The sequence below is a fragment of the Anopheles cruzii genome, chromosome 3 (genome assembly GCF_943734635.1).
Source record: "Anopheles cruzii chromosome 3, idAnoCruzAS_RS32_06, whole genome shotgun sequence".
NCBI classification, from domain to species: Eukaryota; Metazoa; Arthropoda; class Insecta; order Diptera; family Culicidae; genus Anopheles; species Anopheles cruzii.
The window spans coordinates 63,841,677-63,866,258 of NC_069145.1; the positions used below are offsets into that span (position 1 = coordinate 63,841,677).

General features: G+C 43.4%; 2 protein-coding genes across 3 annotated transcripts; one reads left to right on the plus strand and one right to left on the minus strand.

The window, feature by feature from the left end:
- Positions 1-353: 353 nt before the first annotated feature.
- On the minus strand, positions 354-3,770 carry LOC128272255 (DDB1- and CUL4-associated factor 11-like). Of its 2 annotated transcripts, none has more exons than XM_053010030.1 (8): positions 3,197-3,770; positions 2,958-3,045; positions 2,477-2,891; positions 2,131-2,414; positions 1,834-2,068; positions 1,603-1,758; positions 1,420-1,526; positions 354-1,346 (listed from the first exon to the last, which is right to left on the minus strand). In XM_053010030.1, exons 1-8 carry the CDS (start codon positions 3,370-3,372, stop codon positions 1,101-1,103), a joined length of 1,707 nt encoding a protein of 568 aa, XP_052865990.1. In that variant the 5' UTR covers positions 3,373-3,770; the 3' UTR covers positions 354-1,100. The 2 variants fall into 2 exon arrangements, with proteins under 2 accessions (XP_052865990.1, XP_052865989.1); XM_053010029.1 differs by having other exon boundaries at positions 2,958-3,069.
- A 1,855-nt stretch (positions 3,771-5,625) lies between these two features.
- On the plus strand, positions 5,626-7,819 carry LOC128270768 (uncharacterized). Its single transcript, XM_053008186.1, has 2 exons — positions 5,626-5,696; positions 5,758-7,819. Exons 1-2 carry the CDS (start codon positions 5,626-5,628, stop codon positions 7,817-7,819), a joined length of 2,133 nt encoding a protein of 710 aa, XP_052864146.1.
- The last annotated feature ends 16,763 nt before the right edge of the window (positions 7,820-24,582 follow it).

Below are 24,582 nucleotides of genomic sequence, written 5' to 3' on the forward strand. Positions count from 1 at the left end.
AACATTGCATGGCACTGCCTACTGCCACGGGGAGATCGTGGTACTATGTTCTACTTCATATTTCAGAGAATGTGGAAAGATCGCACCGCACACCAGGACCGGAATGTGATTATGTTCTTTTCAAGTAATGGGCAACAAAATTAAACACTTTCAAACAAATATCCCCGAACGCAAATGCATGTTCCTGGAACGCTGCTGCTGGTTCTTGTTTTATTTTCAAATAATAAACACATTACTCTTACAATTGGCTCGTTCATACATTTGGTTAGTATTTTCCATTCAGAAAAAAAAGATGAGTCCACCGCCGGCCGTTTGCGGCTTACTGCCAAGTCAGTCAGTCAATTGGCGGACCTCGGCTACAGTTTCAGCATTTGTATGGTTTAAAGTTACCGAATTTTACTTAGAAAATGTCAACCACCTTTTGCACCACTCGTTTACTTAGCCGCCGTGGAACAAATCGCGTTTGTTTACAAATTATAGAGCAGAAGCTCGTAAACGACGTGCAGTTCTGCATGCAGTGGGACGGGGAGGTCCCTGCCATAGGCGCCACAAAAGAACCGAAAATTTTAATCTAGCAATAATTAAAAATTAACCACCGCATTAACTTCTTACTTTTACTACTTTTCCTGTGCAATATACATGTTCTTCATTTTGTTGGTTTGTAAAAAAAATTCCTGTCGTCCGTTTCGAAGCCGACGTCCAATAGCTAGGCAAGGTTCAGTGTGTAGCTTTAACGCGTTTAGAAACGTTTATCACTTAGCGGCTGTCCGTTTGATTGTTGGCCAATCTGCTGTCTGTCACGCGATTTGTTTATCCTCCCGATAACTATACGACACAACGTTTTGCATACAGCAGTGTAATAAATTATTTATTCTTCCCATTGTCTGCATTGAAGACACTGTGACACGCGGCTTAGCTGTCTCTGTACTAATCACGGGACCAAGATTTGAATCGGTGCTAAATACATTAGTTCGATCATCTTCGGGCCTCACCTTTCGCGGAATTCGGCACAGGAGGTGGAATGCAGGTTCTCCGGTTGCCTCTAACATGCGCCGCCAAAGCCTTCCTTGCTCGACTTCCTAATTTAGTCACATTTCCGACTAATTCCGAGTCGAGCGTCGTGTCGTTTTGTTCGATGCAGAACTGCGCAGATAGTGCTTTCCGTTGTTGCGCTCGGCAATGCGCAGCGAGCGCCGCGTGGGCCGTTGTACCTTCTTATCGTCGTCCGAATCATCGTCCGAATTGTACGACATTCGCTTGTCATCGCTCCCTCGGGCTTTCTTTCCCTTTTCTTCGTCCTTTTCCTCCGGGCCCCGGTACGTGTGCCGATGAACGGTGGTGTCCCACTGGGCAGAGCGCGGGAGGTAAGAAGTGTGCGATGTTAGTAAAAATCATTGGCCGCATTAAGGACGCACTTACCGAGCACGTGAGGATCTCTGCGCGGTGCGGATGCCAAGCGACATCGCGCACGATATCGTGGTGTCCTTCTATCGCTTCCACAATCGCACCCGTCAGAACGTCGTACACTAGAGAGACGAGAGGTTGGGCAAAGAATTAACAACCCGCAGTTGAGCAAAATCGGTTCGGTGGACTTATACTCACGAATCAGCCGACCAGTGCCACAACCGGTGTAGATGTACCGCTGACCGGTGGTTAATGCGGGTGAAAACTTTGCCCGAATCAAGCTCTTTTGAACCTTATGCCCGCGGAACGTCACAATGCTGGTGTCGCCGGATAGAGTTCTTGGTGCGTTAAAGACTAATGGAAGAGATAAACATCCGCTTAGAGTTCAGAGCTCAGAAAGGGCGCACCTTGTCAAGCAGGGCGACTCACATCGCTTCGGTACGTCGTCCCATCGGTAGTCCCAGTTGCGATAGTGCATGTTCCGGCGGGTGGTAGACGGCGACATGTGACGAAGATCCCACAGTTTGATGCTCTGGTCTTTTGAGTTCGAGATGATGTAGCGCCCATCGTTGCGGGAATCGATGAAGGTAATACCATCACTGTGGCCAACCAATTTGCCGACCGCCTCCGGATTCGACTCGTTCATGCATCGCCGGTCCCAAAGCTATGTTAGAACGAAACCAGCATACGTCATTGATACGTTCTACGTTCTTCCGTGTATCTCACCTTGATGATGCCATGATCACTGCCGCTGAAAAATATGTTCGACGACTCATCAACAAAGCCGACCGCGTTCACGTCTGGCCGCTCCGTCGAGATCGGTGCCTTCAGCGTGCAGCAGGCGGTGTTAAGGTCGTACGCAAACATGTAACCATAGTTGGCGCCGCACAGAATGTGCTTGCCGCAACTCGAGTAGCACACACTAAACACGCCCAGCTTCTGACTCTCCGAGTTTAGGTACAAACACTGTATGCCATCCGATGATAGATTGTCCAGACTTGCGACGAACACTTGCGTTGGGAGAAAAGACGTACATGTAAGCGGATGCGGATGGAAAGCGATCGATCCCTACCTGCATCGGCCCAGGTACTGTAAACGAACGATTGGCCGTCGGGGCTGAAATCAACGTCGAGTATTGACCACGACACGTGCTTCGCTTCCATCGTGCGCTGCAGCCGATACTGGCACTGGGACGAGTCGTACACCCGTATCATGGTGTCCTGGCTGGCGGTGATGAACTGATTTCCGTCGCCCGTGAACTTGCCGCAGAACACCTTCATGTCGCACTTCTGCACGGTATCGACGAACGCGTTCGGTCGAAAGTGGTTGTTGATACGGCAAACGGTGCTCCGCATGAACGGTCCGTGTCGCTCGCCGAGACCAAACTGTCGGTTGTTGAGCACGCGGACGATCGAGTCCGGCGCATCGGCACTCCCAGCGGCGCCAGCTTCTGAGGCACTTTTCGTAGCATGGTAAATGGCATTTTTCTGTAAACACACACACACACGGGCTCATATTATGTTGGGCCGATCGTTTGGAGTCCAAACACTCACCTTCAGTCGGTCCAGGTTCGGCTTTCTCTTTATCACCGGAAGCGGATTCTGGAGGAAGTTTTCGTAGTTCAGCACCATGATGTCGCCGCTGTAACGGTTCAGAATCTCATAACTAATGCGTGTAGGTGGTAAAGGGCCGGAGGAAGGGTATGGTATGGTCGGCGCACGGGAACACGGTTACCGGCCGTTGGCGTTGGCGGCCGGTCACCGCGTACCGTTGCCCCGTTGCTGCAACACACCTGCGAATCAGCTGGCGCAGTATCGATGCGAACTCACTCTCGTTCATCATTTCGTCCTCCTCCTCCGGAACGTCCAGCAGTGCCATTGCGTCGTCGACGTCGATGTCGACGTCACTGTTTTCCAATTCATCACTCATGCTCTCCAGAAAACGGTTCCGTAGGCCGATATTGCCCATATAATGTTGTGTGAAGCAAAAGCGCTACGCTCTTTTGCTGTTTTTCTCTTTCGCTAAAAAGCTTTACCTTGCTTCCCGTGTGTGTGCTTGAGAATACACCTTTGCTCCCCACGAGGTTATTGCAAAGCTATGTTGGCCGACGCAGAGAAACGCACGTCCCAGCAGTTTGATAGTTTCGCGATTGGCCTCGTTTCACTCGCCAGTGCGTGTAGCGTACCAACGGAAGTGTTTTTCACACAACCAGTGTTAACTTTGTTCCCGATTTCTCGATGGCTTCTGTGATCGCTGCTGCTGCTCCTCCTTTTGCAATCAAAACATGTCTCAACGCGTCAACCTTTAACGTCAGGTACACGCACCGACGGAAATGAGCTCTACGGCACGGAGTACGTATCTGAAGGGAGTTTCAATGAGATCCTCGGGTGTTTCTATTTTTCGCACTTTTAGTCCATCTTTATCACTGAAAACTTTGCCAATAACACTAACTTTGGAGCACGCTACGGAATGTGACAATGTGTGATGATAATGGTTGATAAATGCCCTGAGGCTCAGTTCAGGCTTCTTGTTGGAAAGATACCGAATCATTCAACGCAGATAAGTTCGTAATCACTAACGCGAAACGCAATAAAACTCGATGCAAAACAGAACGAGATGGCGTGTCAATACGTCACTTTACACGATGCCGATGAAGCAATAGAGCTGGTGTGGGGATAAGAAAGCCAACAAAAAGACGACCTACCTATTGCTTGGTCACTGTGCTCTGTGCTTTTGGGTGCACCAAAGGCACTATGGGGAATTTGTACGGTACAGGCGGACATATTTGGTTTTAGGAAGAATCTGCGGGCTTATTTCATTTTTTTTGTTTTCTTTGCTTGTGTTTTGAGTAAAATCAACATTTTATGTTTTATTTTTCTTGTGTAAAATAAATAGCGTAGCGCAGCCTAAAATCAAAGTGTGTACGCAGCCTAGGCTTGTCTAATATGACGTCTGTCAAAATGTGACATTCTGTTAACGGAAGGTGTTGAGAACGCGACGATTTCCAACCTAGCGTTACAAGCAATACAGATAAGCTACGAATTGTAAGAACGTTAGGCACAACACATACGACTCGATCGAACGATGGGTCTTAAGAATCATAAAGAAACAAAGCAGAATCAACAGAGACCACAACATGGGTGCAGATTGCATCATAAAATTATCTAGGGACCGCGCTGGTCCAGCATTCATCTTAAAATACATTGCAGGCAAGAGCAATGAAAACATTACGATAGATAAGCGTAGGAGATGCATGGCCACAGCAAGGGACCGGAAATATACCCAAAAATTAGGTCGACCAGCATCGACCAGTAACGATAAGCGACGCATCGAAAGAAAGAGACAAGGATAGTTTAATCATAACAAAACGCACTATATAAAGCGAAGAAATTGTTGAATAAACTCAGATATCGTTAGGCTACGGAACGCTCTGGTCTTAAAGTCTTTTACTCTTGGACCGTTTGATCCCGCTAGTGAGATCCCTCCGGATGTTGACTGCTTACAATCGTTTGCACCACTCCGTCGGAACTCTAATAGTCGGAAACCAGTCTTCTCTCGAGGCCTCCACTGTCAGGTAGTAGTACCCATCTACCCTGTCCGTCCCAGGCCAAAAGAGTCGATTAACAAACGGTTTAAGGCGTTGGCAAAAAGATCAGAACTGGTAAGTGAACGCGAGATCACTTCGGATCACGCTCCTTCGCGCGTTAGGTCCGCTCCGTAACAAATGGTGGCTCCAGAGAGGAAATTGTAGAGTTCTCGTGCGCGGTCTACAATTTCAGTGAACGAATTCACGTTGGTGTGCTGTCGCCATAAGAACAGCTCGTGACGGGATGAAATAGGCCAAATTGTCACATGTTGGTGTGCTGTCGCCATAAGAACAGTAGTGAACGGCTGAAATAGGCCAAAGTGTCACATGTTTAGTTTCCGAAAGGGAAACGTGGATTCACGATCACGGACTGTGATCAAGAGTGGCTGAAATAGGCCAAACAAGCCGTAACGGCATTTAGTTTCCGAAAGGGAAACATGATTACGATCACGGACGGTGATCAAGATTAGGCTGATACAGGCCAAAGCAGTATCCAACGAGTGGTTGAAATAGGCCAACAAGGGGTGCAAACTGAAATGTACCAACAACGGTTATGCATTACATCGGAGGCTAACCGGCCAAGACAAAGCTCAGAAAGTGAGAAGTAAAAAACCAGTGAAGGAACCTAAGGCACAATGTCGTTCGAGCGCAAAGAGAGTCCGAACAGCAGCTGTAGGCTGTGCGAGGACCCGGACGACGAGGAAGAGTACATGGTCGAATTGCTTGGAGTGCAACAGAAGGTTCCACCGATCCTGCGCCAAACTTAGTCGCAAGCCCGCATCCAAGGAAACCTTCCTGTGCGTAAAATGTGCCGCGATCCAAGAAGAACTGACTCGCTTGAGACGAGCGGCTGGGATACCACAAGATTCAACCGAGGAATTAGTGGCCCAAATCTGCGCGCACCAGGAAAAACAGCTACAGGAGTTGACGAAGGCGCTAGCCAACATTAGCACCAAAGCCGGCGAAACAGAAGGTTCAAACTGGACCATCTACTTTAAGAGGCAGGCCTTGATAAGCCTACCTAAGTTCGGAGGCAACCCTAAAGAATGGCCAAACTTCCGCAAGGCCTTCGACGATACGACGCACGCCGGAGAATTCTCTCACCTAGAGAACTTAAATCGATTGCAGCAGGCGTTATACGGTCCGGCATTAAGAAACGTGCAACAGCTAATGCTCGATTGTGAAAATGTACCGCGAGTAATCGAGCGGCTGCACGAAATGTATGGCCGGCCGGAGCTGGTATACAGAGAACTGTTGGGTGACCTGCAGAGGATTAGAAAAGATTCCAGGACAGTGATCATGGACATGATGAACGCGCTCGAGAACACAGTAAGTAACATCATGTTGATGGAGAGAGAAGAATACCTCCGTGACCACCGACTGGTTGACGAATTAGTGCGAAAGCTGCCATATTCCATCCAAGTTAAACGGATGGAATATGTGTTGAACTCAATGGATCAAATAGGCGTTCAGAACTTGTTCGATTTATGTGAATGGCTGAAACCATTCGCCAGAGTGACTCAAGCCATGACAGAGTATCGAAGGCCTCAGCAGAACTTTGCGAACTCAAATCAGCGAAACTACTCGACCCAGCACCACGTGAATCAGTACAACTATGCGAACCGGCATGACGCAAACCGTCAGAACAAATGCAAGGAAGCAGAGATGCGCGGCATAAACAGGTGTACGAAAAAACATCACAAGTCGCTACACCTCGAACCGAAGCCGGAAGAAAACATCAACACCAAGGCCCAAAAGTATGTCGAACGGCAGCGCGATCTCAACGAGAAGGAACGACTGCGCAGATTGGAGGAAGACACAATCCGTCGGGCCGAAGACACCATCCGCCGGTTGGAGGCGATCCGTCAACAGCATGCTGTCGAAGAAGCGCGCCGTCGCGACGAAGAAAAACGCAATCGTCGCGAAGAAGAGGCTCGCCAGGAGTTTGATGAAAGTAATGCGAAGGGCGGGAGGTCGGTGAAACAGCGTGACAATGATTTTGATAACAGTGAGAAGTCATCGGAGTTGCGGCAAATGTTCGAACCGATCGATGATTCTCAGGTACTGAACACGGACAAGGAGGCAGAAGAACATCAATCCTCCAAGAGTAGTTACGATGACCAAAGTAATGCGTCGAACCAGTTGCGCCAAAAACGTGTACGCAAAAAAGCAGTATTAATGCGTCGAACCAGTTGCGCCAAAAAACGTGTACGCAAAAAAGCAGTAGCAGCAGCACGAGAACGACAGGCCATATCGCCGACTCCAAAGATAAAGAAAAAGAATAGAACAAACAGTCGTTGTAAGTCGAACAGCTATGATAAGAGTGAGTCCAACCAAGCGGATTCCGATAACTCGGATCGCTTCCGGAAAAAATGGAGCACGGCAGCAGCGAAAAGGAGTGCAGCGGCCACTGATAGTGACGAATTGTTGGAAGTGAATCACGAAGCTGAACCATCGGTGGCAGCCGTTGTAGCGGAAGACGAGAAGAACGAAACGATTGGGTGTGTTAGCGGACGACGGCAGGGCAATAAAGAAGCGACCGGTGCCCTCACGACAATGTACGAGATCAAGGAGAACGGTGACCTAAACTTGAAAGGTGAAGTAGGCGATGGCCGATTGGAGCAAATGGAGAAACTGGACATCGGCGCGTTCCTGATGTGTCTCGCGAAGCTGTTCAAGCCGTTGCAGAAGCAGCAACAGCCATCGCCGGGATTACAGCAACCATCGCGGCTGCACAACACGGGCGAGGACCAGAGAGGTAAGGACGATCATCCGGGACACATCACACTGAGACCGTCGGACGGGCGGTGGGTACCACCGTCAGCGTAACATTGCCGTACATCGTTGTTCCATCACCTACCACGAGAATGTGACCCGACCAGAATTTGAAAACCGAACCAAATCAAGAAGCGGCATAGTAATAATAACCGAAACAAATAACGAATAAGGCCAGTGGATTAAAGGGACCGTTACCGAGGGAAATACCCCAGAGAATAAGCTCGTAGAGAGATCTTGGCAAATAGTGAAAAGAGTACTAGTAAAATGCAAAAAAATCACTGCCAGTGTCTGCATGCAAGACGGATTGACGGCCCAAAGTAGTGAGTGCACGATATAACAGGATACGATAGGGAAGAAGAAATTCCAAAGCAGTGTCAATAATCAAGCCAAAAGGAACAAAATTCAATAACATTCACGTACAGGGAACGTCAACATAACTAGAATCGGAGCATGTATCTACCCGAAACTAACTGATGTGAACCATTCATCAAATTAACCAAATCAATTAAAATATAAACTATCGTCGCATAATAATTTCTTGTAAAACAGGTTGTTTTACGAGGGCCGGTATGTTGAGAACGCGACGATTTCTAACCTAGCGTCATAAGCAATAAAGATAAGCTACGAATTATAAGAACGTTAGGCCCAAGCCATAGAACGCGATCGACCGCGAGGGGTCTTAAGAATCATAAACAAACAAAGCAGAAATCATAGCGTGGGAGCAGCACACATCTTAAAATTATACAGAAACCGCGTTGATCCACATTGCATCTTAAAATACATTGCAGGCAAGAGCAATGAAAACATTACGATAGATAAGCGTAGGAACATATGGCCGCAGCATAGGACCTAGATCAATATACCCAAAAAGGAGACCACCACCGAGAATCAATGTATGCATAAGAAGAGACAAGGATCGCATAATTTTACCGAAATCTTACTATATAAGGCGTGGAAATTTGAAGAATAAATCAGATATCGTTAGGCTACGGAACGCTCTGGTCTCAAGTCTTTTACTCTTGAACCGTTTGATCCCGCTTGTGAGATCCCTCCGGATGTTGACTGCTTACAATCGTTTGCACCACTCCGTCGGAACTCTAATAGTCGGAAACCAATCTTCTCTCGAGGCCTCCACTGTCAGGTAGTAGTACCCATCTACCCTGTCCGTCCCAGGCCAAAAGAGTCGATTAACAAACGGTTTAAGGCGTTGGCAAAAGATCAGAACTGGTAAGTGAACGCGAGATCACTTCGGACCACGCTCCTTCGCGCGTTAGGTCCGCTCCGTAACAGAAGGAGAAAAACGGACTTCATCGTCGGAAGTCGACCGAACCAGGAAATATAGAAATTGGTCCGAAATTGATGCTCGGCGCATTAGATTTTTTTGATCTGAAACGATATATCGTAGCGTGTAGACGGGCCTTAACCCAAGGAGCAACTATGTCCGATACAGAGTCCGATGGACGGTCCATCGGACACTCTCAGACAGTCCTTTGGACGGTCCGAAAGACGGCAAAATTAAGCAGCTTTGCAGTCCTTTGGACCGTCCAACGGACTATGCTCGGGACTGCAAAACGGCCTATTGTCAAAAAAGCTCATTTTATAGCTACAAAAGCTCATTATGGCAAAGCTTTGTTAAAATTATAGCTCATTTCAAATATTTAAATCTATTATAGCAAAAACCAGTAAAATTATTTTTCATAATTTATTTATTTATTTATTTTAAAAATACAAACTTAGTTACGTTACCCAGCGACGAACGCACAATCGCCGGGTTTACAATATTACTAACTATTACTACGCACGCATTGCATTACAATCTATTGGTTACAAACACCAAAAAGTGGATATTCTTCCACACGATCTGCGAGGCGCGTTAAAAGAACAAACAACCAGTTGTGACTATGAACTTTTGACAGCTGCGTGGTGCACGTTACGAAAATACGCGGCACGGCGAATGAATGAGAAACGAGGCAAATGGACACCCGTCACCGGTAAGCGGCTTACGAAGTGGCCACTGGTCATCTGGTAAACTGCGTGCGTACCTCTTCCACGTTCGATCCGATCGCTCGTGTGAACCACCTCGTTCATCAGAAACTGGTACAGAATGGTCGTCTTGTCGGCGTTGTCCAGTCCCACCATGACAAGCTTGTGTTCTAAAACGAAACATAAAGTAAATAAACATTAGCAAGTTACAATAAACATTAGCGCTACAACGGGGAATTGGAACATCAAACGAAAACCATTTTACGGTTGGCCATTTCAGTTTAATGTTACGTTTGACGATCAGTGAATCCATGTGGCCCCACACGAACGCTAAAAAACCAGATTAAACAAACTATAATTGCTTGCTGGCGGCATTTTTTTTGGGGTATTTGTCACGGGTTACGAACACCGCGTTTTGGCGTTAACCCACTATCAGTGCTCAAAACAGGTCCCCTTCGTCGCTAACGACCTCACAGCAAAGGGCCCACACAGTGAGCTGCAACATTACCACTGATCCACTGATTCACAATCCACTGAACCGAACTACTGATTGATAGATTATCTCACGCATGACCGTACAGTTGCTTTGGCGCAGGAATGTCTGCAACATGGGCCATTTGTCGATGGGCCAAGTACGAAGCTAAAATAGAACAAGACATCAATCGGTGCACATAACTATAATTGTTGAAACGATTAGTTTAACTCATAACACGGAACATCCAACGAAATAAACGAAACGAAACGAACTGCACTGACCCGCCGTCGAAGTCTACTGCGTAAATGTTTGGCAAACACACATAATACACATACACACCGGTACACCGTTCTAATGTAAACAAACAAATCGAATCTGTCAGTTTATTCGCCATAAAATAAGCCTTTTCAAAACGAAGAGCTTTAGCAGGCCGTTTTGCAGTCCGCCGGGACTGCAAATCGACGGCATGCCGTCGATAGCAGGCCGTTTTGCAGTCCTGTCGACGGCATACCGTCGATTTGCTGTCCGCGTCGACGGCACGCCGGCGATTCGAAAGCTCGTGGCTCCTTGGGAAGTCTTGTGTTCTTTTGTTCTCTTATGTCCATGTGCTTAAGTCTTGCGTTTTCTGTCCCGTTGTCCTTTTTGTTCAAGTGTTCGAAAAATAGAGAATCAACGGAATTTCACGTGTTTTACGCCATCTTTTACAATATACAAAAGAATTAGTATAAAAAGGAAAATTAAAAAAACTAAATTCGAATTTGGCTACCGTTGAACCTTCGGCGGCTGAGAAGGATATAACAGAAACATTTGAAAAGGTTCAACCAACACATACATTGTTTTAGATTTTTATTTCGTAGTAATATTCAATCCAGCTTACTTGACAATATATTATTACAAATCGTTGCTTAACAATAACTCAATGACTTTGATCAATTTGCTGTTCATCGCATTTCTTCGGAAACATTTGCTGAAATGGTCAAACAAAATAGAAACCAACACGTTGACAGGTTTTGCTCGGTGTGCTTTCAGACGAATCTTTTGATACGAGACCCACAAACAGACTTTAGATTTTGCAATGCTTCGCTTCTGTAAGGCTAAAATATTATCATAAGTTTGACTTTTCATTACCTATCTGGGATTTTTTGTATTACTGCAAAATGCTATAAATGATGACGACTTCGACGGACTTTGTTTGACTGCGACTAAACAGCTAACGTTGCGGGGTCGGAAATATGTACTTGGCTCTAGTGTAAAAAAGAAATAAACAGTACAAAAGTACTTGTCACGTGGACAATTGTTGTATTGTATCTTGTTCAATTGTATTGCTTGAATTCTAGTAAGACGTAAAATCAGTAAGCTAATGAGCAAAACGGAAGGGTTTTGTGTCACCTTAAACCAATTAATCAGCAAACTATACTTACACCTAAGTGAATTGAAAGTGCAGAACCGTGCACGAATCGCGTTCCGTTCCAGTAGGAATTTGGTTCATTTCCGTCTTATCAATACTATAGAGATGTTCTCTGTTACTCGTTAGCAGCTACTTAAACCTACGGTTACATGAAGAAATAATGCACCAATCGTTTCATGCCTGACACTGAATTTTGTTATTTAGTTTGCAATTTTCCCGCATCCTGTTGCAGTAATAGGCTTTTGCACGCTAGGTTATTCATTCTACATTCCCTCTACTCCCGGCAAAGAGGCATATCAATTGAGTAATTCGCACCATTGTGTTTCCTTGCCTTGATCACAAAAAGTCGTATATGGGAAAGCCACGCACACACCGCACACTGTCCGCGTGATAGAGCTAACATCGAAGATACTTAGCGCTGGGATATTTAAATAGGCTTAGGAAGTGATTAAGCGATATCATTTCTTTCTCTTCGTTCGATACAATTAGAGAGAACGGAATGCGTACGCAAATGGTAGACACTGTGGGCTTTCGTTGTCAAATCATGTACGAATGTCGAAGGGCTGTTTATACGTGCACTTAAAACGATTTCAAACACAATGGGTGTAGTACACAAACGCAGCACGAGTTCCAGCTATATTGACACAGACATGGTCCTTTGGATTGATTTCCATCAGTGTAATTGTAAGTTTTTCACGTAATATATACACATACTATCTCTTACTCTAATCCCTTCGCACGTGCCTCTGTTTGCCTGCAGATCCTCGTCCCACGCGTTGAGCTTCAAATAGTCCATGAATAAATGGACAGTTGTTGGACATGTTTAGCGTTGATTTGCATACTACTGCCACATCATATTTTCGGTTACTTATTCCACTGCTTACAAGTGTTTCGCAGCACCGATTCTTCTGTTTCTTACTCTCTGGACTATAAAAGATTGTTTCAAGGATTTGTTAGTGTGTGAGATTTTGTATGCTTCGCCGTTTTTTAGCTTTGTGTTTTCTTGTGTATAAATAGTGCTTTTCTTCAAGGCAAAACATGTTCCATGAATCCATTGGTTTATTGTTGCTCATTACCTTTTTCTCCGTTTTCTACCCATTTTTCTAGGTGTTCATAGTAATATTAATCATTATTTTGCTATGTGGATGCCCGCTTACAATGCCATCTACTGGATACGGTTTCTAAAAACCGAATGAGCAAGTAAAAGCTAATGATTGTATTTGATTTACTTGTATGGTATTACGTGACGCTTCCATCCAATCAACACAATTGCTTGAGTTTGTTTTGTTCCATGTTCTCAGTTTCGCATTTTCTCTTATTTGCTTCCGACGCCTACCGACGTTGTTTGTCGACTTTAACAGTCCGCTTTCTTTGAACCTAACTCAAAGTGTCAATCGTGCTGTTTATTGAAAGTTTTAGGCTGTAACAGTTTGTCCTTTGCTTTTTCAACTGGACAACACACTGATTAACGCAAAATGTCGCTCTCTTACGGTAGGATTTATGGCCCTCTTTAGCCGTTTCTTAACCATGTGTCGCTATCACATATTTTTTGTTTGGATTTTAAACACTTAGTTTTTACGTTTTTGGACACTGATTGTGGAAAATGTTTGATAAATGCTCTACTTTACTTCGAAGGTGGTGGTACAGCGGATGCGGTACATAAAACAATCGTCCAATCGTCCAATCGTTTCACGACTCAAGCAGTAATATTAGTACAAAGAAGATGAGTTCCTTCGTTCAGTTAGGCGCCGTTACAAGCTTATATGTTTATGTGCCTTTCCCTTCATTTGCCACGTGGTTGCCACGCTTTATCTGCACTTCTTGGTGGAGAATTCCCTAGTTCCGCTTTGCACACGTTTTTCTACGTTTGCCTCCTGTGGTGTGGCATATTCATATCGTTTACTTAATTATGCTTTCTGTCGGCTTTATATTCCGTTTAAATTAGCCTATTTACTCAAAATAAATTATTAACGTGCACTATTTGTCTACGCAACATCCGGCAACGGTAACCCTGGTGGACAGTATTGAAAATGTTTGAACCGGCACGTTAATCAATTTACGTGTAAATATAAGAACATTACTGAAATTCAAAGTAAACCCTTACTACAGACGTATGGAGCAACAGTTTGTGATGGATCGTTAATACAGCGGCGTTCACGTTTATCACGGGTTGGAAAAGGCGCTCGTTCGAATACATGCGGCGGATGATGATGGTACTACGTTTTACTTTCTAAACTGTTTTCTAACTCTGTGAACATTGTTCTTCTCGGTCAGAGGAGAAGTGGAAGGTAGAAATCATGATACGTACGTATATTATGTGTATTTGTTTTGCCACTCATATGTTTAGGTGTTGATTTTGCGTCCAGGTTCTCTATTGTGCTACACAAATCGATTCAACTCAAACACGTTCGTTACGTAATAATTTCACTTCCAATATTTATCAGTTTGATTTTTTCGTCTGGTATGTAAATCAGTCTTTTTATAATTTCTACTTTTTAAGCTACGGTTCTAGTTCAGCACGAAATGTGCGCCGCCGTGAAGGTCTGGTGGCGCAAAACCCCTTAATCGAACGTGCCTGTGCGAATGGATTGTGATTAATTTTGATTTCAAGTCATGCATCCTTTCACGCTTCTTTTCAGTTCCACTCATGCTGGTCTGGCAACTGTAGATATTCGTTCCTGTGAGTTACTCTTTGGCTTCAAACAATTATGTAGCATTTTCCCTCTTTTTTACCTATATTACTTATAGTTACGTGAACACTGCGTTTAACGTATCGTTTTCAATATGTGGCTAGCGTTGATATTGTGCAGTGGATGTTAGTTTTATTTTATGAGCTACCTTTTCACCTGCCCTTTCGTTATGTTGCCTTCCACTGGTTGGATGTTCGTTGTCTGTGCCACATGCACCAGATGCCAAATATTAAAATGAAGGATTAAAATATTTTAGATTTACTTCTAAGCGACTACTGTGCGGCAATAATTATGTCTCAAATGTTGTTTTCGCTAACACGCGAATGAAAAGCACATGGCAGGAAACGTTTGGCTTTTATCCGGTTTGCTGTTTAATTGGCAGAACTGTCATCGATTGCGAAGAAAAGCAACGAAACTTTATAAACGTTAAATTTTGAAGATACGCAAGATTTGAAAAAAGCATGAATGAAAAAAAAAATCCAAATCGCAAAGTGTTCAACGAAACTGCCAATTCACTATCATTACTTCTGGTGCAACCTTTAGCCATGCAAAATGGATGCATAAAGTTTATACAATTCTTCTTCAAAAGCTACTTTGGACATTTCTTCATTCAGAACTCTGAAAAAGGAATCGAAACACAATTTGGGGGCGAATTGCATGGCTGTTTAGGCGCAGTTGCACACAATTATTGTCGGATAGGGTTGCAAAAGTTTAAGAAAAACGCAAGAACCAAACGTGCATAGTAGGTCCAAGAAAAGGCGATGGCCAATTTGTTCACCATTTCACATGGTTTGCAACTTGCTTCTAACCAAAGTGGGCCAGAGTGCTTCATGAAAACAGTTGAAGTTTGAAGTATTGAAAATAAAGACCAAAGGTTGAATAACCAAAATATAGGTAGTTGCACAAGGATATAAAAACATCACGGGAATGGTTACCTAACGCGGATGACGCGGAGGAGCACAGTATTAGAACGAAATAAAACAGTTTGGTTTCTCTTGCAGGGCACAGTGTATTCCATTGTTCCCGAACACGCGCGCCATTGCTGGAGGGGCCCCGATAAATCATTGCCATAGAGAGTGTGCATTATTTGACCGTTTATTGAACATTAAGAATCTTATAAATGTTACGCTCTTCATCTACCAGAGTTGGTATGCCGGAAAAGTCTTACTTTTGCTACGAATAGTCACTATCCTTGCCTTGTGTCGCATCCTCAACACATCCTCCTGATGATATACCATTTTCATTGCATCATGTCCGTGCTGCGGTGGTGGACTTTCCATTTTAGTGGTTTGTTGTTTTTTTTTATTCGATTTTCCCACGTCGCCTTTATAAATATACGAGTACAACACAACGTCATTCGCCACGGCCCTGCTTTGGGGCCCTTCTTCGTATCCTATCCGTTCTGCATCTTCACTGTGTGTGCTGTCATAGGGCCTGTCTCTACTACGGCACGTGTGCGCGCGACTTTCACACTTCTGATGCCTTCCGTCGCGCCATGTGCGTGCAGCTGTTCGTTCGTTTGTATGTTTTAGTTAATTTGTGGCTTTTTTCCTCCATTATGTTTATAAGGTATGAATAATTTGGCATTTCAGTCTCTTCAATGTGAAATTTGTATGCGCATTTGAAGTTAATGTTATTTTTTGTGTTTTCCCGTTTTTTCCCGTTTTCTCTTCCAGTTATATCCCTGCCACCGATCTTAATACACACACACACACACACACACACCCCCGCTCGCGCACACTGTGCTGTGGCCGATTCCCTGCGGCCTATGTAACGCTACGTTTATCTTTGTTTGCTTCCCTCTCCCTCGCCCTGCAGTGTAGGTTTGTGTATATTATGTAAAAACGTGACTCTTCTGCTAAATATGCACCATGGGTTTGTTTTGTGTGTGTTTTGTTTGATAATACAATATGATTTATCTTGCTTTGGGGTTTAATCGTTTTTTTTCTGTTTGTTGGTTTGTTTTCCATTTTTTTTTGTTTCTTTTCATGCATTTTATCTACGGTACCAAACGAGCAGTGGTGAAGGGTGTACGAGAACCGAGAAAGATTCCCCTTCTACACGCGTGTAATGTAGAGAGGAAAGTGTATCGATCCGGTCGCGACTGTGAGACATTCTTAACGTTTAACATTGTGATTCACCAGTATTTGTGTTCCATTTTTAGTCAGTTTAAGTTTCATTGCTTATATAGATTAGCGTTTGTAAATCACTATTTGTTATTATTGTATTGTTCCATCTTGTTTTGGTTGTTGCATTTGTGAGTATCAGATGCATTATGCTGCCCTCTCTCTCTCCCTCTCTCTGCACTATCGTTTCCCAGGCTTTCTGTACTGCGTAGAATGATAATTATGCTTATAAAAAAACAGCCAAAATAACGTAGCCCTAGTTTGCTCATGGTTCTGCCGCACAGTAAAACAAAGCTATAGGAGCGAACCGTAACCCTCGTACAATCTGTCCCCGGTTGGCTTCCTCGCACAGACTTGTAGCTCCTACTAACACGAGCGAAGTAATACACGCACGTGACGCATAAATGGCACCAATTCATTGACTTGCGGAGCAGTACACGAAACTGGGTAGTAAAGGAAGTACAATTCTTCGGTAATACTAGGCTATAATAACTCTATCGTATCCGATGTATGCTGTACCACGCTCCGTAGCCAGCTCTCTCCATCAACGCGCGCGATGATGTCCATTTCTTGTTCGTCCATTGGAAAGTATCGAGTTCCTGCTGCGTGAGTGGCGCGCGCCAAGCGGTGCCACTTTAAAACAATCGTTCTTGGCCTGAATGTGCGGTGTGTGCGGGCGCGGTGAATGCTGAATGGTGGAACAATGGAAACTAACCTTCGACTCCGAGTCATCTTTGAAAGTTCGCTCGATAAAACATTACGGAGGCAACGTTCTCTTAATTGTGCTTGCACCTTATACATCCCCGTTTAAGCGTAAAAATAAGGACATCAACCTATAGTATAGCAACAGGAACCTTTGTTTGGATGGACATTACATGAAATAAAATCACTACTACTCCGTTGAATATTCTCTTCTCAAAACGTCCCGCAAGCGGTGAGATCGGCGATATGCAATTGAAAATAAGTAAAAGTGTGTCGATATTGTTCTTTTCCTGTTTAGCTTTTCGTTTTGCCAAAGCAAACCAGTATGGATTGCAGCGCCATTCGAGGCTGAGACTATCAGGGCTGCGCTGTTATCAGGTCCGCTTCCCGCTACGTTCTGATTTTATACGAATAAAAATTTTCGCTCCGTTCCACAGTCGCATATCATGGTGAGTATGGTGTGATCGTAAAATAATGTGCCGTTTTACTAGAGCTTTAGATACCGCCACCGTCACCAACTATAATGATAATAGTAGTTACAATCATAATAATAATAAAAAAGAAACAACCTACACTAGGAGCGTCGTTAATGCTAAACCGAATGCAACCCTACTTAATATGAATTAGCAAAAGGAAGAAACGTCATGAGCAAACATGTTATCGCAATATTGGTAATATTTGTGTTTACTTTTAAACAATACATACTCCATGTATTACGCTCGATTTCACTGATCCTGGTTTTTGTTCATTTCTGTGGGTGGGTCTCGTCAGGCCCTGGCCGACGCATTTCATTTCCTCGTGCGTTATTCTTTTGCATCACTCGACGATTCCCTGCCAACGACATCTTTCGTGATCAACCTCTGTTGCTGCAGCACAGTACTACTTGCCGAACGTATAGATATAGAGCAAACAACATAAAACAAGTGACGTGTCAATCAAACATGAGGATTGTTTCTTCTAAAGTTAAAAAAATCGTAAAATAAATCACTACCGACTATTTAATTTTTTGCACATTATTCAAGTACGTATTGTTTGTTAAAACAGGAGGAGGTATGCTTGAGAGGCTAGCATAGTAGCATCTAGTCCTGTTGTTTATAAATAACAAAAAGAGTACCACTGGTGTACACTCTAGCGGTACAACATAACAACGAATGTGTTTAGCAAGATTGGAAATGGCTGCTAATGGTGGGGTTTTGGTGGTGCGTTCTCTTAATTGCGATGCCTTTAAATACTTCGAGGTGACTGCGAGACTCGCAAGAAGCATGGAAGTGACTGATTCACTGGCCCGGTTAGACGGTATCAAGACACAAGCAATGGCCAGTCAAACAGATTGAGATGATTGGTTTTACAAGAGACAAATTCTAAATAATATATAAAACAAAAGTCTACATAAATACTGCGCCACCACGATCATCATGAGCTTCCACTAATATCAGCGGCAAGGCGTGTCGACGGTAGTAGTCGGACTGGGAGAGCAGAAGAATTAGTTTAGCAACACTAGCATTAGATAAAGGAACAAATGTGATTCATTCAGTGCGCGCAACTGAACTTGCTTTTCCTCCGTTATGTGTTTAAGCGTAATTTCAATTGTCACTCATTTCAGTTTGTAGTACAACGTTGCTTGTAAGTTTCATTTCGACATTAAATGTTAGACGTGCTTTAGCTAGTAGTGAATTGTTTCCCTTCCACCCTGAACTCGATTGGTTGCTATTGATTTTCTTGGTTTTGTAGACCTTTTTCATTAGACCTTATTAAGTCTACGCACAGCGATAGAGCATTCCGCCACCAACGACCTACTTGAGTATCCCGAACTTAATATTGGGCTTTACCAACATTATATCACCCGGTCCGGCTGCTAGTCCCTTAAGCCCCTACCCCTACGCTGCTGTGCACTGCTCTCTATTGTTCTCTCGTTTGGCCCTTCTGGTCAGCGATCCCTTAAGTTTGCGTTCGACAATCGGCGGTGGAATGTGCTTTTTTCGTGAAAAATAATTGAACGGCGAGAGAGCGCAACATGTATTTGCAAGTTCTCGAAGGGCTCACGGGTATTATGGCTTAAGATTTTCGAGATAAACTAAATTGTAGCAATAGGAGCCTAAGTAAGTCTGGACTATCTTTACGATAATGAAATAATCTTTTTACTCGCAATTGGCGCAAACTATGTATGATTATGATTTCGTCGCCGATATTTCATCAGTGATTGTGTGAGCTGCATAGTGAATAACATTTGTTTTTGTTCATTATACAATCTTCCCGATACTCAAAAACTCAGTCGTTACAATCAATTCGCTTTACTCTAGAATTTTTGAAGTAGATTTTCTTCGATAACTCTTTTGAAACTAGCTGTGTGTGGGTTCGGCTCTAGAAAGATCGCGCAGTTTAAAGCAGTTAATTCCCAACGGTGTAAAAGCGCGCACATCCGGTTCTCCCGGTCGACGACTGTCACCGCGCCTTGAATCAAATCTTTGGAATATTGGTTTGAAACCTAATTGTATTTTTTGTCTACTATTTTCATTATTATGCTGCTATATCACAATATCGTCATTAGTAAGAGAAAAGAATCGATCAAAGAGTGCCGTTCTGTTAGTGTACATGGCAAAAATTATCATGGTAGGCTGCGGTGCACTAGCAGCAACCGTGTTTAACTCATCAGCTAAAAAGAAGCTTCCGTTGGTTTGGTGGTGAATTGTTAGGTGCACTTGCGTGTGTATGTGGGAATTTGTGCGTGCGTTTATCTAAACCACAAGACTGTGGATCCCTTTCGGCAACATTCACATTCGGCTCAACTGCTCTACTTGGCTACTGTTTGTCGCGCCGCCGCTCTCAATGCTACACAATATTGCACCAGATAAAGATCACATAAAAGTCGTCGTATTATGAGAATTTCAGAAATGTCTTAAAATGTTGTCCTTCTTCAATCGAATGCTTTTACATACGATTCGACAGGTTCGCCACCAACCCTGCTCCATTCACTACGAATGGATGCTCTTTAAAAGCATTCAAATTTTGGCACAAAACACGAAAACCTAATTTAGTTGCTATCCCTAACATGTAGCACGCGTAGTCCTATCAACTGCTATGTTTGGTACGCCAATACCTAAATTCAAAACGGATACGATATTGGAGATAACGAGTGGAGGTGAACGGCAAGGCAAGCACACTCCGGGATTGTGATAACATATCTTTGAGAAAAGTTGGTTGGCATCGTTTTACGTGGGTTTTTTTTAGAAACGGCCAGACATCGTTTGAAAAGTTACTTCTAACATTAACTTTCCGTTTAGAAACAGCGGACACACGAGCACTGGAAGACGAGCATCCATCCGAACAGTAGATAGACAAGCACTCTTTATTACCAAGGAAATTGGAACACAATCGTCGGTGGCTACAAACTAATAGTAGAACTATGAAAAAGATCCTTGTCTCTGAGTGGGCTTGGCTTACTAGCAAAAGGGTGGTATCGGTCTGTTGGGGTCATTTTTGAGCAAAATTAAGCGGTCGAAATGTACTCTCGTTTCTTGGTGTATGTAGCACGGTGATTAGGGTTCGCGATTGAAACTAATTGTGCGTGTATGAGTGGAATGTAGTATCACGCATCCTGTGGTTGCTGCGGTTTCACAAACTCTAGCTCAGAGGAGGCCAACCAAACCATTTCATTTGTGTGTATTTCGTTTTCCCCCATTTTCCATCCGCTCCAGTAAAATCACAACCACGTGACATGCTAAGTTATGTGGTGGCTTCAATTTTCCCTGTGTTCATTCTACTTTTCATCGCTATCCGGGTTTGCTTTGTCGTTAGCTGCATCTCGCCACAAGTCATTTCGAGCCTACATTATGTGGATTCCTTATTTTAGTACTACTATTTGTACGCCAAACTTGACGGCAAGGGATTGATTGGTGTTACTACACAGGTTTACACTTTATCCTTACGATTTACGAAAGAAAAACAGCAATACACACTCACACTCCATTAACTAGTTTGTGCCTCAGCATTTGCTTGCGAAGCTGACAATCTCGTTCACAACAATGCTCGTTCTTTGCGCTCGCTCATCAAAGTTTATCTTCTTTTTCGAAGCCACACGCGATAAAATTAAAAATTACTGAAATAACCAAAACGAGTGACTACTACTAACTGCTTTGATTGTTGCGATGTGATTGCAAAAACGGCAGCCAGACACGTGACGGGCTTGTCCGTCGTTAAGAAAAACAGCGTTACAGCGAATAGAAACGGTTAAAAAAGGATGCGCAGGTTACTTTGTTGTGTTTCGATTTTTTTCGATTTTGTCAAAAATCAGTTCTCTTAAGAACGCATTTTAATTTCGTTGTATGTTCAACTAGAGTGAATTAAAAAGATCCCCTCCAAAGTTCTGATGATACAAAAACAGATGCGTCCCCTTCTGATTCGAACCTAATAAAAATCAACCTATCGCCAGGAAAAGGCAAAGTAATAGTGAATGGTATAAATTACTGTAAAGGCTAAGCAATATGACACGTCATATGATTCACAAATCTCTTCTAAACCAGATACGCTGAATGAAATTTGTCCTTGTATACACACAATATTTCAACGCGGCTCTGCATAGGCACTTCTTACATTGCTTTGCCGGTAATTAGGTTCGTTATTAAGTGGAAAACTTAAATTTGTTAGGGGTGGAAAAAACACATCCTACTGAACTTCGATTTGGCCGGCATAGGTTTCTTGCATTTAATTGAGATTTTAACTGGGCGCGCGCGCGCACACACACACACACCACGAAGCCGATTCGGAAAGAGCGGCCAGCTTCGTGTTAGGAGCTTACATTAGGAGATCTAGACAAAACAAAAAAACAAATTCAAAATTAATTCACAACCGTCGCAGCAGCAGAGCATCGCGGAATGAAATTATAAATTAACTACAGCGTTTAATTCATAAATGTAATTGATAATTAAAGAACAGTATCCGACGGCTTGCTTTCTATCCGTTGTTGCATAGAGTTATTTCATCAATAATTTATCGCATCATTCTGTGGCGGTCCGGTTAACAATTAAAGATACCATATAGCTATTGACTGTTCGCTTATAGCACACATCGTAAAGGCTAGCGGGTGGCTGCATTAGCGGCACCGAACGTACACCACCCAGAACACGCCACAATATCCATAGCCCTTTTGTATTTCAACATCAACGGGAAGGCAGTTGAAATGATCGATTGAATTGGAAATCCACGGCTGAAACCGTCACACAGCTCCCCCATAGGCCCTAACCTTGCCCCTGGTTAAATGAATACTATCAGAAGACTGAAAGAATGAGCACCGCGAACTAGTTGAATACTGTGCAACGTTCTCCCTAAAGTCCCTGAAGTCTTGGCGTAACATTTGATTTAGCGTTTGTTATGCATGTACTTAAGAGTATGTTTTAAAATTGCCACGGGGCCAACATGGTCCTAAACAATGCACGCACCCACACACAATTTTCACGCACCAGTCATCACACCTGCACACAGTCACTGCCTTTGCTGGTCCTGGTTTGTGGCCGAAGTGAATCGATCTTTGGAAGAGTGTAGAAACAAATGTATGGAATTTTGCTAGGCAGACACAGGTCAGAGCATACAAAGATCGGCGCCCCAAAAAGTAGGTTAACGAGTAAAAAGAACACTAACAATTATCCCCAAACGCTACGCTTGTCGTGTCCTCCGCATAGATGGTCTTTTCGTTGAAAATTTAATGTACAAAAAGGTAAACTTTTAACAGAATTTTCAATGTTTCTTCATTGAACCGATGGACGAAATTTCGTTTCCAAAACTGTGTCTCTTTTGCCCAGCTACTGGAATCATGGCATTTGGTTTTCGGAAAAATTTAAAAGCATCTTTCTGACAGTCTCTCCAATGAGTACCTATATTGCCTATAAGCCGAACTCGGGGTCGTTCGTCTTCGTACGCTGTATGCAACTCAACTGCCCGTAAGCTCAAAATTGGCCTCCCAGTTCTGACGTTCTGCTTTACGTTGTAAGTTATTGTATTGCTCACATTTGCATCGTGTTCCGTCCATTTCGTTACAAGAACTACACGTCTCTTCTGATGACTTCCATATGGCTTAGCTAGCAGAGTTTGGTAAAGAAAAAGGAAGGAATTTGAACGTTGGCCTCCATTGTTGCTAAGAGTCGTGTGTTCGGGGGCTTCACGACTCTGCTTCCTATAGAACTAATCGATAACATAAATTATGCCCATATCACGTGGTTTTCGATATCTATGCAACTTTAGTGGAACATTTTCGCTTTTTTTACTTTTTCATTCCCGCACCATTTTACTTTGTGTCTTTCCTGATCGTTTCTCTTTGTGTTTGCTATTTGCTACCCCGTAAACCCTGTTTTGCTGCTGTCTTCACTTGTGCTGAGTTGACTTTGTTTTGTTCGTCTTTTATGCCGTTTTTTTGTATCTTCCATTTACTTTAACAACCGCATCACTAATTGATCCATGCGAATGCGAAAAGATAAAGATAATCATAAAAACCGATGCTGAGTAGAATAAAACAAAACATTTAGCAAAGAACAAATTGTAACTGATCCATAACGTAACCAAGATCAGCAACATTAGACACGCGGTTATTGGTTCCAATGCATCTTCCTTCCCAACGCACATACACACCATCCGAAAGTCCTTTGTGCCGGAATTATGTTTAGCAAACTCCACGCATTTGTTAGGAGACCTGTATGTTGTTCTCTTCGCATGCGCGTGCCAGCGCCAGGAAACATGCTGACCAGTAATAAACGACAAAAGACACTACTTGTTCGCCTGCCAGTGCGCTATACCGGGTCAATGGAGTACTGGGGGTCATTTTTCCTTTTCTACATATCTTCATCATGACTAACGTTTGTAAATGTGTGTGTTGCTCTTTTTTTAAGTTGTTTTATATTAGTTTTTCCATTTTTTTCCTTTGTTTTTGGTTTGTTTTCTTAATATTACAATGCGTCCGCTGACGCTGTTTCCATCTACGCGCTAGGTATGTGATTTACGACCTCACACCGGGTCGGGTCAGTATTATTTAACCTTATTGATTTAATATTTTGTATTGTTTGGCTGAGTGAATCTTCTCCCTTGAAACAGCCGTTTCTACAAGCGTCATAAAAAGGAAATGTTTCTTTTGATATATCCATATAAGTATATATGATGTATTTCATGTTCCACAGCTCGAACTTTCTTTTCCACTACTTCTTCACCCATTTTCTCTCTGTATCCTAGAGTCTTACCTAAACAGAACATTCGTGTGTGATGAGTAAAAGGAGGGATTCCTGAAGGGAAGAAAGTGGATGGAAGAAAAGTTAGTTAAAACAAAAATCACTTAAGTCAAAAACTAAATACTTATATAGTATATAAATCGTATTATCGATAACTCGAATAACAAAGCTGCTAAGCTTTCGATTTATGTTGTAGCACACTTTCGTTAGTTTGTGTTTTTG

Excerpts from the sequence above, each read along its gene's own strand:
- LOC128272255 (XM_053010029.1), bottom strand. The coding sequence starts at position 3,372 with ATGGGCAATATCGGCCTACGGAACCGTTTTCTGGAGAGCATGAGTGAT. Across the intron at positions 3,070-3,196 it reads CTGCGCCAGCTGATTCGCAG|TTATGAGATTCTGAACCGTT; the intron begins GTGTGTTGCAGC and ends TACACGCATTAG. Across the intron at positions 2,892-2,957 it reads CGAACCTGGACCGACTGAAG|AAAAATGCCATTTACCATGC; the intron begins GTGAGTGTTTGG and ends GTGTGTTTACAG.
- LOC128270768 (XM_053008186.1), top strand. The coding sequence starts at position 5,626 with ATGTCGTTCGAGCGCAAAGAGAGTCCGAACAGCAGCTGTAGGCTGTGC. Across the intron at positions 5,697-5,757 it reads GACCCGGACGACGAGGAAGA|TCGCAAGCCCGCATCCAAGG; the intron begins GTACATGGTCGA and ends CGCCAAACTTAG.